General features: G+C 47.4%; 1 protein-coding gene across 1 annotated transcript in view; it reads right to left on the bottom strand.

The window, feature by feature from the left end:
* Positions 1 to 820: 820 nt before the first annotated feature.
* Positions 821 to 18,155, bottom strand: part of LOC126539906 (alkaline phosphatase-like) — a 91,862-nt gene continuing 74,527 nt past the window's right edge. Inside the window, exons 6-8 of the mRNA XM_050186724.3 lie at positions 12,320 to 12,517; positions 11,642 to 11,749; positions 821 to 1,219 (exon numbers count right to left, since the gene is read on the bottom strand). Of these exons, the coding sequence (XP_050042681.1) occupies positions 1,005 to 1,219; positions 11,642 to 11,749; positions 12,320 to 12,517 (521 nt within the window). The 3' untranslated portion in view covers positions 821 to 1,004. The remainder of the gene's footprint in view (positions 1,220 to 11,641; positions 11,750 to 12,319; positions 12,518 to 18,155) is intronic.

Raw genomic sequence — 18,155 nt, 5'->3', positions numbered from 1 at the left:
TATGCATGGGAATGCCGGTATATTGTGACTTTGGATTGGCATCGTTCTCGGAGAGCCAGGACACCTTGAAGACGCGCCTGGCAAGCACCGTTCCGTCTGTCACAATGATTCTTTTTTTACTAAAACAGCACGTAAAAAGCTGTTTTAGCTTTATTATTACACAAGAACATGTTTTGTTTAGCTATGAGAACTTGTTATTGCACGTACAATTATACGATACGTAAAAAGTATCAGCACGGGCCTCTAAAGATGGAGGACAGAAAAGATTCGCGCTCCCTTTGAAACAGTTTGTCATCTGTTCTTGCTTTTCTTCGCTTGGTCATGCATTGTGGGTGAGTAAAGATGCAATATGCGTGATTGGAAACATTTTATGAATATTTTACTTTAAGAACGCGTTATTTGTGTAGCCATATCCACGTTTTAGACGAAGCCTCTTACAACACTAGTCAACAAAAGCCTCGCAGACACATATACCGTCATTTCCATGACTGCACAGCGCCCCTTCAGAAACTCCCATAGGCGGTGGCACCAGATTTTCCTCTAGGTATTATAGTGAGAAACTCTATGATGTACGCAAAAATACATTGAACCATAAGCCATATACATCGCAGTAAAAACACTTCTGAAACTACTTGCTTCTAGGCCAAAGCACCATAGTGTGTAAGAGCCACTGTTTGAAAACAAAATAAACAAAACATATTACACAATACCGACGAAAATAAAAGGACTTTCTTACGAATTTCATTTTCCCAGGTATGAAATGAGCTGCAAACGGCGCTTTTGATCTACGGAGCGGCAGATTGGAGCCGAACTCGAATAATATATGGTAAGCTTTTATTTAAGCGTCACGCATAACAAACAGCCGTTGCACTTCACGTGTTGGCCAGTCCTTCGACAACAAAATGGAACACGATAAAACCGGTGCACCTCGCTGGGGTTAGCTAGAGGTCCGCAGGTGGGTCATAAGTCGTGCACATTCACACGCGCCTCGAAGGCAGTGTTCATCATCTCCTGAGCTCCGGTGACGCAGTGTGGCACTTGCTACCGTGAAATTGACCGATGCAGGCCGCGTACGCTATGGCATGGGGTATGTATGTCTGGTCGTGCACCCCGCTGAACAGGTGTGCCCAGGGTCCGATGGCGAACACAGCCACATCCTCGCCGCCGTGTGTCTCGAGCCGCTTGGGGAACGCCGCCTGCTGCGTGTAGTTCATTGACGCTGAAAGAGAGAGAGAGAGAGACGTGGGGAGGTCAAGATGCCAACAAGCCAGGATTTCACTCTGTCGGAGGGTCACAACGCGGCTCTAACACAGCAAATCAGCGCTGCGGAAGCGCGCAAGGTCGAAGAAGGTTCATGAAAAAGAAAAAAAATGCGAGGGTGTATTTCTTTCGGCGAAGCTTTCTTTCTGATAAATCCACATAGTTTTCTTTATAGCTACGTGCTTCAGCCGGGTGGATGAGAGTTTCCACTTTTAAAGCTCTGTAATACACATTGTTGCATCGCCTGCGTAAGAAGTTAAGGGTCATTTCATGTCATTCTTCTTCCCGAGTTGCACATGAGTGAATGAATGAATAAATGAATGAATGAATGAATCAATCAATGAATGAATGAACAACCCACAGTGTGGGTAGGTCACATATAATGCAGAGACAAGAATGATAGCGGTAATAGCATCATGCCTTGATAGAAGCAATAATACTTCCTCACCGAAAGCACATACTATAGGCCGAAATACTCTGTAAGCACATGTACACAACCCAGTACCACGGCACATCAATTAAATTACAAAATAACAAAAACAAGGCCATAAGATATCATCATCATCATAAGCCTGGCTACGCCCACTGCAGGGCAAAGGCCTCTCCCATACTTCAACTACCCCGGTCATGTGCTAATTGTGGCCATGTTGTGCCTGCAAACTTCATCTCATCCGCTCACCTAACTTTCTGGCGCCCCCTGCTACGCTTCCCTTCTCTTGGAATCCAGCCCGTAACCCTTAATGACCATAGGTTATATTCCCTCCTAATTACATGTCCTGCCCATGCCCATTTCTTTTTCTTGATTTCAACTAAGATGTCATTAACTCGCATTTGTTCCCTCACCCAATCTGCTCTTTCCTTATCCCTTAACGTTACACCCATCATTCTTCTTTCCATAGCTCGTTGCGTCGTCCTCAATTTAAGTAGAACCCTTGTCGTAAACCTCCAGGTTTCCACCCCGTAGGTGAGTACTGGTAAGACACAGCTGTTGTACACTTTTCTCTTGAGGGATAATGGCAACCTGCTGTTCAAGATCTGAGAATGCCGGCCAAACGCATCCCAGCTCATTCTTATTCTACTGATTATTTCAGTTTCATGATCCGGATCAGCGGTCACTACCTGTCCTAAGTAGAAGTATTCCCTTACCACTTCCATTGCCTCGCTACCTGTCGTAAACTGCTGTTCTCTTCCCCATACTGTTAAAAATTACTTCAGTTTTCTGCAGATTACTTTTTAAACCCACCCTTCTTTGCCTCTACAGGTCAGTGAGCATGCATTGTAATCGGTCGCCGGAGTTACTAAGCAAGGCAATGTCATCAGCGAATCGCAAGTTACTAAGGTATTCTCCATTAACTCTTATCCCCAATTCTTCCTAATCCAAGTCTCTTAATAGCTCCTGTAAACACGCTCTCAATAGCATTGCAAAGATCGTACCTCCCTGCCTGACGCCCTTCTTTATTGGGATTTTGTTGCTTTCATCATGGAGGACTACGGTGGCTGTGGAGTCGCTAAAGATATCTTCAGTATTTTTACATATGGCTCGTCTACACCCTTATTCCGTAATGCCTGCATGACTGCTGAGGTTTCGGCTGAATCAAACACTTTCTCATAATCAATGAAAACTATCTATAAGGGTTGGTTATATACCGCACATTTCTCTATCGATAGTGTGAATACGGTCCATTGTTCAGCATCCTTTACAAAATCCTGCCTGGTCCTTTGGTTGACAGAAGTCTAAGGTGTTCCTGATTCTTTTTCCGATTACCTTAGTAAATACTTTGTATGCCACGGACAGTAAGCTAAGCGGTCTATAATTTTTTCAAGTCTTTGGCGTCTCCTTTCTTATGGATTAAGATTATGTCGGCGTTCTTCCAAGATTCCGGTACGCTCGAGATCATGAGGCATTGCGTATACAAGGTGGCCAGTTTCTCTAGAACAATCTGCCCACCATCCTTCAACAAATCTGCTGTTACCTGATCCTCCCCAGCTGCCTTTCCCCTTTGCATAGCTCCCAAGGCTTTACTTCTTCCGGCGTTACTTATAGGATGTCGAATTCCTCTAGACTATTCCCTCTTCCATTATCGTCGTGGGTGCCACTCGTAATGTATAAATCTCTAGAGAACTCCTCAGCCACTTGAACTATCTCATCGATATTAGAAATGATAATGCCGGCTTTGTTTCTTAACGCATACATCTGATTCTTGCCTATTCCTAGTTTCTTCTTCACTGCTTTTTGGCTTCCTCCGTTCCTGAGAGCATGTTCAATTCTATCCATAACATGCTTCCTTATGACAGCTGTCTTACACTTGTTGATTAACTTCGAAAGTTCTTCCAGTTCTGTTCTAGCTGTAGGCTTAGAGGCTTTCAGACATTGGCGTTTCTTAATCAGATCGTTCGTCTCCTGCGATAGCTTGCTGGTACCCTGTCTAACGAAGTTACCACCGACTTCTACTGCACACTCCTTAATGGTGCCAGTAAGATTGTCATTCATTGCTTCAACACTAAGGACCGCTTCCTGGGTGAAAGCCGAATACCTGTTCTGTAGCTTGATCCGGAATTCCTCTATTTTTCTTCTTACCGCTAACTGATTTATCGGCTTCTTATGTACCAGTTTCTTCCGTTCCCTCCTCAAGTCTAGGCTAATTCGAGTTCTCACCATCCTATGGTCACTGCAGCGCACCTTGTCGATCACCCCCACATCTTTTATGATGCCAGGGTTAGCGCAGATTATGAAGTCTATTTCATTTCTAGCCTCGCCATTCGGGCTCCTCCACGTTCACTTTCGGCTATCCCGGTTGCGGAAGAAAGTATTCATTAACCGCATATTATTGCGCTCTGCAAACTCTAATAATAACTTAGCCTGCTATTCCTAGAGCCTATGCCATATTTACCTGACTGACCACTGACTTGTCTCCAGCCTGCTTCTTGCCTACCCTGGCATTGAAGTTGCCCATCAGTATAGTGTATTTTGTTTTGACTTTACCCATCGCCGATTCCACGTCCTCATAGAAGATTTCGACTTCCTGGTCATTATGACTGGTTCTGGGTGCGTAGACCTGCACGATTTTCAATTTGTACCTCTTATGTTTCACAACAAGAACTGCCACCCTGTCATTAATGATATAGTATTCCTGTATGTTACCAGCTATATCCTTATTAATCAGGAATCTGACTCCTAGTTCTGGTCTCTCCGATAAGCCCCGGTAGCACAGGACGTGCCCGCTTTTTAGCCCTGTATATGCTTCTTTTGTCCTCCTCACCTGCCTGAGCCCTATTACATCCCATTTACTGCCCTCTAATTCCTCCAATAGCACTGCTAGACTCGCCTCACTAGATAACGTTCTAGTGTTAAGCGTTGCCAGGTTCAGATTCCAATGGCGGCCTGTCCGGACTCAGAGAGTCTTAGCACCCTCTGCTGCGTCACAGGTCTGACCGCCGTCGTGCTCAGTTGCTTCGCAGATGCTGCGGACTTTGCACAGCCATGCATGTCCATATATTCTGTAAAAATTTGATCTTTTGTTTCAGGGTGATAGCTGCCCCAAAACCTTTTTCCTAGTGCATTCATGGCGAAGCTGTTAAGTATTTTTCGTCCGCTGAGTGACCCGTATGAAAACCAGCTTCGACAGGTTTCTGAATTTTTTCCCCTTCCTGTGATGTGCTAGTTCGCGCTATATGCATACACGATGTTAGTGCTATAATTTTGACGCTACCATGCCGTGATGAGGGACGCACGCGTTAGTTTCCTCATGAAGCAGAAAATCTGTGGGTCGTCCGGCCATAACCACCCAAAGGCAAGAAAACCTACGTGACCGAAAGGTGACGTCACGTCGGACGGATGCCGTGGCCCCTACCCGAAAAAATTTGCCCAATTCGAAAATTGAGTTCACCCATGTTCAAAACAAACCTGGGTTGCTCCCAAAATTGACTCAGCCCACCCCCAAAATTGACTTTGCCCAATCCGAAACTTGAGTTAACCAACCTTCGAAACCGACTTCGCGCACTCCCAAATTCACTTGCCAAATTCAAACATTGAGTTGAGCCCCGTTCAAAACCGACCTGACGCACTACAAAAATTGATTTTACCCACCCCAAATTTCGGTGGCCCATCCCCAAAATTGACTTTCCCGAATCCGAAAACTGAACTGACCCACGTTCAAAACCGATCAGTCCCATCCCCAAAATTTGGCGGCCCACCCTCAAAATTGATTTCCTCCATTTCGAGCACATGACCAAGTGAAAATTATCGCGTGGAAGAGCCAGAATGCCTTCCGATTCAGTGCACGTCAGAACACTTAAAGGGACAATCAACTAGACAGAAAGTGTTGAGACGTTGATGGAAATGAAATGACCACGATTTATAGCGAAAGAACCCGGCCCGCTCTTCGCGATTTATAAGCAGGAATTATACTTTTGTAATGTCAAAGAAAGTATCGAAAACCAGTTAGTAGCGAGGCCTGGCTGTGAAATCTTCCAGCTTCGGATGTAGTCTATGTGATTACTGTACGGAAGTCGGCTGTTAAGTACGACGTCATTATTGCTTAAAATTGCAGTTCCTATATTATTGGACACTTGCGCTTTATTCTATGTTTGGGAAGTGAAAAGCGCACGCATGGCAAAACAATACGCTGAACTGCGAAGCACGTGTAAAAGCGTCGTTTCGTTTTTGATCTGATTGATGTCCTTTTTAACTGTTAAATACCAAAGCAATTGACAAGAAAGCATGAAAACACGTAGCTATTATCGCAGAAAGACTTTAACACTCTGGAAAACATGAATCGGAGGAACATTCACTTGATAAGCGAAATAATTTCTCACATCTGCGGCCGCACTTGTCTGCCTCCCACTAATGCCAGCGTGTAATCGATATCGCGCTCACCCATAATCGGTTCTAGCATGCTTCCAGTGGACGACTACATGCTCACGTCAGATAAAAAAAGTTCTGATAAAAAATATACCACGTCGTTTTCTGCGTTACCACTCCAGGATTAGACGCTCTGACCGGTAAGCTTTCCAATACTAAAATAAAATAGGTACCCTGAAAATTGGTTGTCAGTCCCGTAAAGTGCCTCTGTAACTTTTTCGAAAATATCTTCCTTTGCGAGTTACCACCACATTTCCGTATCGTGTATGTATGTTTCTAACCTGTTTCTAGCTTCTTTCGTTGGCCGCTTCCAAAGATAGTGCGGTCTAAATATTTGGTCTATCTTTTATTGAAATATCGGTTATATGGAAACTCCAGGCGCATATTTGCCATTGCCTTCGTCGTCGTGATGTTCAGTGTAAAGCCCAAGGGTGATAACACCGTCGCTGCGCGTCGTATGGTGTTTTGTGCGAATGAAAGAACACGACGGAATCTGCCACGCGCGAAGGAAGAAAGCAGAGAGCAAACGCGCCGTCTTCCGCCGCTGAGGCGTGAGGGCGGACGGGAGGGAGGGAGGGAGTGCGGCGGCGTGGTGCTCTGGCGGCAAGTCAGGCCGCAAGGGGAACTGGCGATCGCGGCTCAATATCGCGCGCCATATATGGAGGAAAGCGGGTAGGCAGCGTGGGAGGGAGGGCTTCGACTCCACCAACAAGTGCGTACTTTGCACTACCGCGCGAGGTTGCGCGCGCCATATCTTAAAAGGGATCTATAGACGGCTAATACCGTTGTGCAAGCTGTGTTCTCGCCGCTGATACGCTGAAGCGATAGATCGCCCCAAGGTCACTTCGGTCGCTGCTGCTGCCGCTCTTGCTCACACCAGCGTTTCGACAGCGAGTGTCCGCGCTAATCGAGTGTCATGTGATGTGTTCATGTTTGCTTAGGCGCGCTGACACTATGCTTGTTAATACAGTTAGTAAGCTAATATTTCCATGTTTACATAGCCAATAAATGTACTGCCCTTACTTCGTATAGCTGTCTACTAATTTCCTATCGCAATCGATGCTTCGCCTTTCGGGCGAAAGTGCGACTTCTTTTAAACCGTACAGATTTTTTTTTTAATGTGCCTGAAGCAGATGGTGTAGTTGCAGTGCTTGAACTGGATTACTTGAAGTGGCGGACATTACTCGCACAAAAAATCAAGATGTCTCTTCCATTAATTAAAAAAAAAATCACTAATTCACTTTCTTATTTTTATTTTTAATTTACGGCTCATATTGCAAATTACAAACGTAGCCAGTGAGCTTGCGACGCATATCCACTTGGAACGACTTCTATGGGTTGCAGGGGTTTCGGGATGCAATAGCTACTTGCAAACTGGGGCCACTGGTTGCGTGCCACAGAGTATGTGATGACTATGATAATGATGATGATGGCGATGATGATTGTGACGATGCTGATTGAAATGATGATGATTATAAGTGAGGACAATAATTTGGAAGGCAATTCAACCACACCAAACCTTGCCGCTTCAGAGCAGCTCTCGTAATAAATAATGCCGTCGATTTACTCCACTCTAATACCTAGCTCGCCCATAAAGGCGTCTGTCTTTATCGACTTCAACGAGACCTTTAATCTCCGTTCAACTTTTTTTCTTGTTGCTTCTTTTGACCGACGCTTATTGTGAGACTGGTTGAGCAGGACCTTCCCCCCCTCCAAAACTACGCCTTCTAAGGCTGACGAAAATTTATTCCGGCAGAAACATTGCAGCTAACACAATCAGATGATATAGCAAGGAATGTATGGCACGGCTAAAGGGATGTGTGGGAAAATGTTTGTTTCACTTGTGCTTTGGAGCTTCGTAGAATGCTCAGCGGTTTATGAACTGCCAGGTGTACGAAGATGAAATCTTGTGTTGGGTAAAGGCCGTGTTGGGTAAAACACGCTGTAGAAATTTCAGAGCTGTAAGCGCTCCTACGGCGGTCGTAGCAAATGATCAAATTTCTACTACTTAAGTGGGTTGTTCCACGCTTTCAGGGGTACTAAAGTAACTTCAAAAGATATAAGGCTGCAGTTGTTGGTATAGTTTCCGCGCCGATTACCGCATAAAAAAAACAACACACAGGGACAGTACCAAGACACAGAAAAAGCGCTGTCAAAGGCAAATCTCCTAAAATATGCGCCATTTTTGATTTACCAGGCGTATTGACAGGGCACTTCGTACGAACAATACATTGGCCTCAGAAATTAGGTCCAAGAAATGTCAAAATTGTAATGTACAGAGAGAGCCGTTGAAAATCTTCTAATTGCCGTCGGATATTTCACAGCGACGCTTGAAGCAGTGGCATGCATTTTAGTTGTTGCCAGCAAGCAGACGGCTAAAGATTTCCGTTTGATACTTTGTACATGTATGTGGGAGACCCCTTACGCTTGCACACAGCCCCTTAAAGTCCCTTTCTAATTTCATAGGCGTTGATGTGACAGCGTGAATTGTAAAATTTGTTTGTTCAACGGCGTCAACAGAAGCAGAATAATTTTGTCCCGTCACGACGACCTGGTGATGGGGGTGCATTAAAATTACGCTAAAACGAAGATTGCCTTCTAAAGCTGTTTTACAGGACGTTATCTGCCTGATGTGTGCTTGACAGTAACACATATAGCTTATACAACTTACAGAAAATGTATAACTTTATGCACCCTCATGCTGTGATATGATGCGCGCGACGTCAGACTTGTGTTGAGACGTTGTGTCGACGACTGCAACACAATTCCTGGGAGAAACAAGCCCGGAAAAAGAGAGGCTAGCGTACAGGTGGCGGAACGCTGAAGAGGGAGAAGGAACAAAAGAAGCGCGAGGCACGAGGTGGCAGAGCATGCGCTGCGGAGTCTCGGAAGACGGGCGACATGGAGGCGGTGCCGCTTCGTGGAGCGGAAAAAAGAAAAGCGTGCCTAAGCAGAACCAGGAGGCATCCCTGCTATTCTAATGGATCGCGAACTGTTGCGGGGATGTCCACGGACCACGCATGGACCACGGTCGAGCTGAGCCTGGTCGATGGAGCCTACTGCCCGGTCCCGCGAGAGGAACCGGGCCTACCGCACAACCTGGGCGCCGCTGACTGTTGCTGAGCGCTGGTCCTGCGCCCCGCGCCGACCGACGCTTCCCGAACAGCGTGGCTACGACCCGTGCGCCAACCGTTCCTAAGTGTTGATCCGGCATCCGGCCCTACTGACGTCTTCCGGAGAACGCAGCTGGGACCCGTTCATCGACCGCGTTGGTCGCCACTACCAAGCGTCGCGTTGAGGCCAGCGTCGACAAGGGACCCTGCGGTTCATCCACGGCCGCATCCTCGGCAACGAGCCCGACATCTGGGCTGGCGAAATTTTTTCTCGGTGAACCCGCGTTTATACGATCATTGTGACTGACTTATCGCGTCGTTAATGGCCGAAGTAGTGCAACGTGCTATAACGACGTTTTATTCTTAGTGCTCCTTCATGGGCTGTAGATATAGCTTATGCCATCTTACGAGAGTGCAGTGAGAAAACATCGCATTTCTTCTGCGAAAGGCACATCCTAATATTCGCACCAAGGTTGCCCTTGCGTTCACTATATCCTCCCAAGAACCTGACATTAAAAACTGACGTCCGCGGTAACAGACAAAGCCGGTTGCGATATAGTATGCTTGAAGTAGATACAAAATGAGTACCCACGAGCTTAGCGCGTTAGCTGAACGCATAGGTCTTGTCGGTCCAGAACTGAAAGAGTGGACATAAAGGATCGCATACACACATCAAAAGTTACCTACAAGAAACATTTTCTGCCTTTATCTCAATTAAGATACGCTAATAAGTATTTCCCACCTTGATAACGTAACAAATTTACAGGAAATTGTATTATTGACGTGCCGGTAGAACGTCGCCTACATTAACTAACCGACGTAAGGATTCAAGCAAAGGCAACTACATGGGAAAAAACTTTATCGGTAAGCCAGCGTTCTCCGTACTCTACCGTGGCAGTTGGTTGAATCCTTGTATTTATCGAAAGAGGTAAGAGTTGCTTGAAGCGAAAGAAAAACCACTCAACGACCGCTTCGGAATGCGATTCGCAGCATTTACATGTAGCGTCAAAGATCGTCGAGCGTCGTCAAGCTCGTTTACTCAGTGCGGACGAAGCTCAACAGTTGTAGCTTTAAGATGTCTCATTGTGCAACCCGATCTTTTACACCTGAATAAAATTTTGTGTTCTCATCACGTAACTTCATATCGCGCTCTGTCGTTTTGCAACCTTGGTTATACCGACATATTTTCCATTCTCGCTGTACAACTCAATTGCGCTCACTCAAGGCTTGCACCATTAAACCTCATTCACGGATTATGCACAAGTAGTCCTGTCTTGATTTTTTTGCAAGAAAAAAGGTAGAAAATCGCTCTGAGACCATAACAAGTGGCGAGTGATGCCGCGAATTTTCAGTTACAGAAAACTCTGCTTTGATGGAAATCGCATAAATAGTATTATGGTTCTGCAAGGTCGCAGAAATTGGCATGCTTCTTTTCGCCTTTCTTCGTGCTCTTCAAAACGCCCTGTCAGTATACGCTTGATTTCGCAGTTCCGAAAACTTCACCCCATAAAGTTCCAAGAATACACGGGGTTTGAAACAGAATTAAAAAAACGTATGCTTTAGGAAAATAGGCGTGCTACTTTTGAGGCTTTAGTACCGTGAAGACTATAACCATTTTTGTCACAGCTCATGAATTATCGACTGCCAATATTCCAGTTGCTACTTCTGCAAAATTAAGGCTTGACTAGTCTGAACTCACGCTCATCTATCTTCCTGCGGCAACGAAGGAAAAGCTACGGAGGCAAAGTGTGCACAAAAAGAGCGCTCCTGAAAAGAAGCCCCCATTCCCATTCGGGGAAGTTTGGGCTGCGCAGAAGAAAACAAATTATTTCTAACACCAAAATCGGGAAAAACATAACTGACTGCTAAACTGCACTTCTGTTCGTGCTTTTCACTTCCACGTTTGGGCCAATGCGAAACCATCACATGGGGAAGTTACGCCAATTCAGTATCTGTTCTAAAAGCCGAAAGAACTGTCAAGCTCTGCCGGACTGCTTGGCGCAGTGACACGTGTAGAAGCTCCGGCCCTCTAGCTTTTCCGTCATTGCTAAAAAAAAGTTGTAGGCGAGTATAGAGAGGACATTTCCTATTGTCTCTTCACCTTCCCGTCTCTTTTCGTTACTTTTATTTCCATACCCTCAACACACCCTCACCCGGCTGGTTTTGGATATGCTTTATGAACGACGACAAACAAGGCACCAGTAATTAAACAGTCGTACGTATAGGCAAACCTAAGTCAAATGGGCTGGACAAATGACCGTATTCAAAAGCGTAATGGTGATAACAATGTGCAGACTCCCACAATATATAAGCCTTCAAGAAGGGCATAATGAAGAGCATAATCCGGGATAGTACTGTCTAGTGCTGTTCGCTTCAACCGGAATAAGAAAAATGACACGTCACTTACAAGTTTCGCGTTCTGTCAAGTTGCTCCTGTCAGCAGCGACGCTCGGGCCGTTACCGTAGGCAATCATGGTGAACGGCTGCTGGTCGACGTCAGATAAGCCAGCGACTCCTGTACGAAGGCCACAGAAACAACTGTACGGTCAGTCTAACCTTCAAATTCAATTTTGGCAGTAAACTCGCGTCTGTGTCAATACACGAAATAAATATTGGCCCAGTCCTGAACATGTGACAGTGTAAACGACGTAACAACAGAGCTGAACAATAAAATTGCGTGATCTACGATGCGGCGTGCACAGCACCCTGTATCCATGCCGAGTTGAAAGAACACGGTAGCGTTAACACTTACGACCCAAATGAGAGAAAGTAGACAACGTACAACAGTGGAAGTAGGATATCATGACGCGGAATTCACTTGTAGCTACCATATAACGAATGGGTAGTAGACTTGTTAGGCATCAAACAGACGCAACAACGGTTGCACGTATTGTGGGAAAATTTAAGATAGCTGCATCACAGTGCCGACCGTGAAACACTTCCAGGCTTACCAGCAAGCACCAACAGGGTCAGTTTTCAAGAGTGTCGTATCAGCAGTCCTGGATCGGTCTACTAAATCTCTGATAGTGATGTTTGTGAACACTACCTAGTGTTTGCCAACGACGATGCTTGCACAGTGTCGTACCGAGTATGTTCTTTCCACGCGGAGTGTTTCTTCCTCCAAAAGAGAAGGTGTGCGAGTGGTCGGCCGTTACGACGACCAGCGTGTCACCGGAGGCACCGAACTTCTCCAGAGTGTCATCCACAGCTCGGTCCAGTTCCAGCATTTCCTCGAGAGCCAGGCCTGCACGGGTGGTGTGGTGCGCGTGGTCGATGCGGCCACCTGCAACCAACAACACTAACATTCACTGTTCGCAATCGAAGAACGCCACTGAACAGGGTTCACAGAGAAGAGCACACAACACGAGGTCAGCGTTTCATATCATATCAGCAGCTCGCATGACCGGAGCATATGGCACTATATTTGCGACAGTTCCCTGCTTTACCAGCGCAAAACAAAAACATGCATGCAAACACTATTTTCGTGCGCGTAAAGGGGAAGACCATATCCGCCTCCGCGCATAAAGCTAAACAGATCCCAAGCTCTCACCCTGAGGGGCTTGCAGACGGGGACGTAGCCCAATCCCCTATAATTAAGAAAAATATTTCCCAAAACCTTGGCTTCATACGCGTGCCCGCGATGCGGTAGCGTAGCAGACTTAGAACACGTGCTCTGGCGGTGCTGCGCATTACGCAGCGGCAAGGACAACAAAGAGCGTTGGGACGCAGCTCTCCATAGCCCCGAACTAGAAGAACAGGAATAGCGTAAGTTTGGGCATGTTTGTATTCCATAACATTTACGTTTTTAGCACATGAAAAAGGACTAGAGACAGAAGTACGACGCGGAGACAGCGCTATCACTCTCCAGCGCCATCACTACGCCAAGACTCCACATCACACACCTCAACACAAGCGTCCTTGCAGCGTTTCCCATGCTGCATCCTCCCTTATCACGGTGACGCAAAAGGTGCGGCGGCATCCCTTCGCCCATCATCCACGGTAGCGGATGCGCCTCACCTCAGCAGACAGGAGCCCGTCTTCAACAGAGGCTTCAGTGATACCACGGGGAGAGCCCGATGTCAGGTGCACGTAGGCGTGTATTGAACAACGCCACTCGCAAGAGTGCAGTGTCGCCGGAAGCAGTGCACAACACTCCTGTGTCTCACCGCCACCCATGCTCCTGTACCTTACACCTCAGCGATGCGAGCCAAACGCACGCCTGAAACGCACACAAATGCTGCACAGGCAGCTTCTCTCGAGGCTTCTGCGGCGCTTTTGCAACGGCACCGCCGCTAACGGATCTGCAAAACCATTCACATTCTCCTGACAGCGATCCGTGCGAAACCGTACAACGACCTCGATCCGCACGCGATAGCCAGCGCCACCTTCACGAAATAAGTCCCGAGCACCGGACAGTCTGAATGACGTTACCGTGCCTCCCACGCTTGATCGTACATACTGTATATACTTTGTTGTGCCTCCCACCACATTGTAAATAGCGAAGCTTTCTTTGCCTCTTCCTTCGATATTTGCGCTGTTGCTGCTGCTGCTGTGTTCTTGCACGCCGCGGATGGGGGGCTCATAGCGTGTATATACGTGGCAGGAGCGTGGTAGAGATGAAAGTCGATGCGAGAAACTCGTTTGGGCCTTTCCATTGCATCGCATGTGCACATTGCCCGCTGGAGCCCCCTGGGTATCGCCACATTAGCCGCTTGATAGCTGTATGTATCCGTTACCCCCTTGAAAAGCATTAGAGGAACTGCAGAGGAACGGCCTTGCCACTTTTGCAGTTCTCAAACAGCGGGAGAGGGCAAGACAGGGAAAAGATTACGTGAGAAGGCAAGGAAGCAGCAGTGGCGGGCAAGCTGAACGTGCGATACGCTACGCTTCTGCTATTTCTGAAAGATAAACCACGTGCAAATTTGTCAAGTGGACAACTGACACAGGGCGTGGAGATGCAAAGCCGCATTAAAACACCGTAGGGTCTATGCGACACTACGGAAACGTTCGCATATGAAATAAACAATTTTGTGCCTCCCGAGGTAGCTCGACGGCTGAAGCAATGCTCGAGGTCGCGGGTTCAATTCCGACCGGGGCAGCCGCATTTCGACGGGAGCAAAATACAAAAACGCCAGTGCACTTAGATTTAGGTGAACGTTAAAGAACACGAGGAGGGTGTCAAATTAATCGAGTTCACAACTATGGTGTGTTTGAAGATCAGATGGTAGTTTTGACACGTACTGGCCCAAATTCAATTAAAGTTTAACACTGCGAGGCAATGACAATGCGAGGCAATGGCAATGCTCAACTCTCTTCGAGGAACAACAGCGCACAACGACGCCTCAAGCAAACACGTCTCCCTTTGTGTCCCGTGTACTACGCTGACAAATAGCAGTGGCACACGCAAGCTAACGTTTAAAATCAACTCACCCCTTTCGTATAGGACTAAACGCCGAAGAAATGGCACATTCACCGTCTACATGACAGCTAATTATCATCTATCAAAGCAAACAGCACAAACTTCGCTTACATCGATTCCCACAGTGCGTGGGATCAGCATATTTTTCTTTTCGCTCAAATCTGTGTATGTATAACTGTAAGGACCGATTTGAACTTTTCGCTTTTGTCTTGTTAGTGCAGAGCATTCCTGCTAGTTTCGCATCTTTCTTTTATTGTGCTGCGCTCATGAGAGGAGCTTCTGTAGCGGCGCCAGTATGGGACGTTCGTGATGGTCCAAAAAGAAGAGGGTTGGTCAGGCACGAGCGAGATCAAGAATGCTCCAGGCTACCGGACTCGAGCGACGGTATGCTGCTCCACTGGCCAGCCGCCACGCCACGGTTAATCCTTGCATCAACGGCTGTAACCGTTGCAGCTCCGAGGTCACCCAGGAGCTGCAACGGTTACAGCGAGAGGGCATTCTGGTACCTGTCAAGACATCTGAATGGGCCGACGACTACAGACCGTCCGGATGGAGCGAGGCTGGCTCAAGCAGCACCCGGCGTTGCCACACCCGACCCGTCAACACCGGTGCCCAGGCGGAGTACTCGACCGCGGAGGCCACTGGACCGTTACTCGCCTGGATAGCAGGCAGCGTTGACCCAGCTAGGATATTTTGAACATGGACGTTTATTTTTATTTAACAAACAAACTGGGGGTAAGGGGGGGTCAGTCATCGTTCAGCACCACCACGCTGCGAAGCGCCCGTGTAACGGAGGGTGCCTCAAGTCCTCCCTTGTTCACGAACCCGGGTGGATCGTGACAATCGCCGGTGCTCACAAGAAAAGATCGAGGGCTATTGAACATACTATTGAACGCACGATAGCGAGTATTGAGGCGACCCCGTGTGCTGCCCACCGAACGCTGTGTCACAAAATGTGTCGCTTAGTCAGTTGAATGTGCGTTGAGGATGACGTGGAGATGTTTTTTTCTTGTTTCTTATTGTTAATTTTTTTACAGCGAAGCTGTATATGCCTTAGCAAAACGCTCGCAGTGCAACCACAGAAACCCTCCAGCGGAAGGTAAAGTGCGCCATTGGCTAAGCTGATAGTGACGTGGTTTCTCACTCTCAGCAGAGCGCCCATGTTGCCAGGTCTGCCTATATATAGCCAAATCGGGCTACAGAAAAAAAAATTTGTGTCTACTTAGGCATGTTGGCTTTGTGGCTACATCGGGGCTACTAAAAACCTGCGACTTGGCTTTTTTTGGGTTGTAAGTGGCGCCCTATTCCACCCTCAAGAGGTGGCTCTCATCTAGTAGAAAACATTTTCTAAGGCTATGTTTTAGGTGGCAGAGCCGGCAACGCAGCAGTGCGTGTGTACGTGCCCACCAATCCCCCGCTGCCCTTCCCTCGCTGCACCGTTGTCTGAGACGGTGGTTTTGATCTCTGATGCACTTGAGGCGGTCTCGGTAACTCCGCTGCTTCAATGGCAGTGGGGTGCCTCGATGTCAGCGCTGCCTCCCATGGAGAAGCGTGGCATTACACCCTTCTAGTACACTGTAGCGCTATCGAGGCACCCTACACTCTTAAAACAGTTGCACCCTTTGGGCTACAACAATAATCGTCGTCTGCCTCGCCCGCGTTTCCTTTGTTTAATGCTGCGAGCCCGGTACTTCCAAGTCACGAACGGCATGCCAGAGCAATCTCGACAGGAAACTAGCGAGTGCAGCGTTTTCAAGAAAGGCGAAACCCAGACTACGATTGTTTTTAGAGTGTAGGTAATTAGCACCATCCATCAGGCCGGCGGGAAAGGCCCCCAAGTACGCTTCTTTCCCACCCCTACTCGCAACTCCGCTCCCGTCGCCCTCCTTCGTAGCTTCCTCACCTTCGACTGTCTCCTCGTAAGCCCGCGCGGAGGAGACAATTGAAGATGATGGTGGAAACTGATGGTGGCACTTTGGGCGTACCATTCAGAAAAAAAAAACGCTGCTGGTAAGCCTCTACTTTCAAACCTGTCGAAATCGGTTCTAACGCGGCAGCGTTAAGGGCCCCGTGTCGCAAGAAATACGACGTCGGTATTGGACGTCGCTTGGCGAAAAATCATCCCGAACCACAACCACGCAGGCCCTCCGCGTGGCACAGAGGCATTACTGAACTAATTCAGTAAGTTTAAAATAAAATACAGCAGAAAAATCGTAAAGTACAACCGAAACACACCCTACAGGCCCTATGATAGCGTCGGAGTTTAGTTTTAATATAACAGAAAACATATTTATTTTACGCGGAAAGCCAAACACAAACCTCTTCTCCGAGCGGCGCGGCCCACTCGGTTCCTTGAAGCAACACCATCGCGTGCGCCTCCGCGCATCCGCATGAAATCCTCGGTTGTTGGGAAGCGTGACGCGCAGTCCGGGATCTTTGAAAGCTATCCCGTTCCACTCTTAAAGGCAAAGCATAAGCCATCGCCAAATTTTTGCGCACCTTTGCGCTTGCCTGTGTCGAACGCTTCTGTAGCCTGGTCGAACGCCACCCCGTCTCCGTGACTAAGGCCGATCACATAAATAGACTGGCAACACGAGCATTAGAAATGATTTTGCACACATAGATGCTGCAAAACATTCGAGTCAGATGACCGTTTCCTGGCCAGATTTAACAGTGCCGTGATGTACGATCAGCGAATACAATGTAAGCCCAAAATTGGAAATTGTACCTGCTACTGTGGTTCGAAAACAAGCGGCGGGAGCGCATGGAACTATCCTAGGCTACCCTAGGCATATGATGGTGAACATTATTTTGCGTTCACGAGAGTTAAAAAAAACAGAGTTCGTCGTTAATATTCTTATATATAACTGGAAATAATAATTGAGTAATATCAGTGATATAATAAAAACGCTGTGCTAGGCTTGAAAGAAACTTTATTGATGGTACAATTCGAGCTTGCTACGGGGCCTCTAACGGGCAATCGTGTATTCACGACGGCAGCCCTGCGGAGTGGAGGTGGTGGTTTTCTTACCGTGGTGAATATTTTTCGCCCTGTGCAGCGATTCGCTGGAACATTAAATTTTCCGGGGCCAACTAGAAGGTGTTCTTAATGCAAGCATCATGTAGGTGTTGTTGATATCAAGGGTCGACCGTCACGGCGTCACGGACATTGTGTTACGAAGGGTTGCCCAAAAAAGAATTGCAGTAGTCGAATGCGAAAATACATATGCAAATAAAACCGGAAATAAAAATGGCTATATCTGGCTACAATAGTTTCTGCTATTTTTCGTTTGGCTACATTTGGACTACAATTTCTCTAGCTTTGAGCTGCACCGCCTCGTCCGACCTGGTAACACTGCAATGGGGCGGCCACGCATCGTTCGTTCTCCCGAGGAGCAGCTGGCCTACGAGCAACAGCGGGAAAGCAGGCGTGGGAGCGATCTCGTCGGCGTCGCGCCAACGCCTCGGCAGAAGATCGGGCCCGCGATGCGGAGCGCGAGCG

This window comes from Dermacentor andersoni, chromosome 2 (assembly GCF_023375885.2).
Source record: "Dermacentor andersoni chromosome 2, qqDerAnde1_hic_scaffold, whole genome shotgun sequence".
Lineage (NCBI taxonomy): Eukaryota > Metazoa > Arthropoda > Arachnida > Ixodida > Ixodidae > Dermacentor > Dermacentor andersoni.
This window is presented reverse-complemented; position numbering and strand designations above follow the sequence as displayed.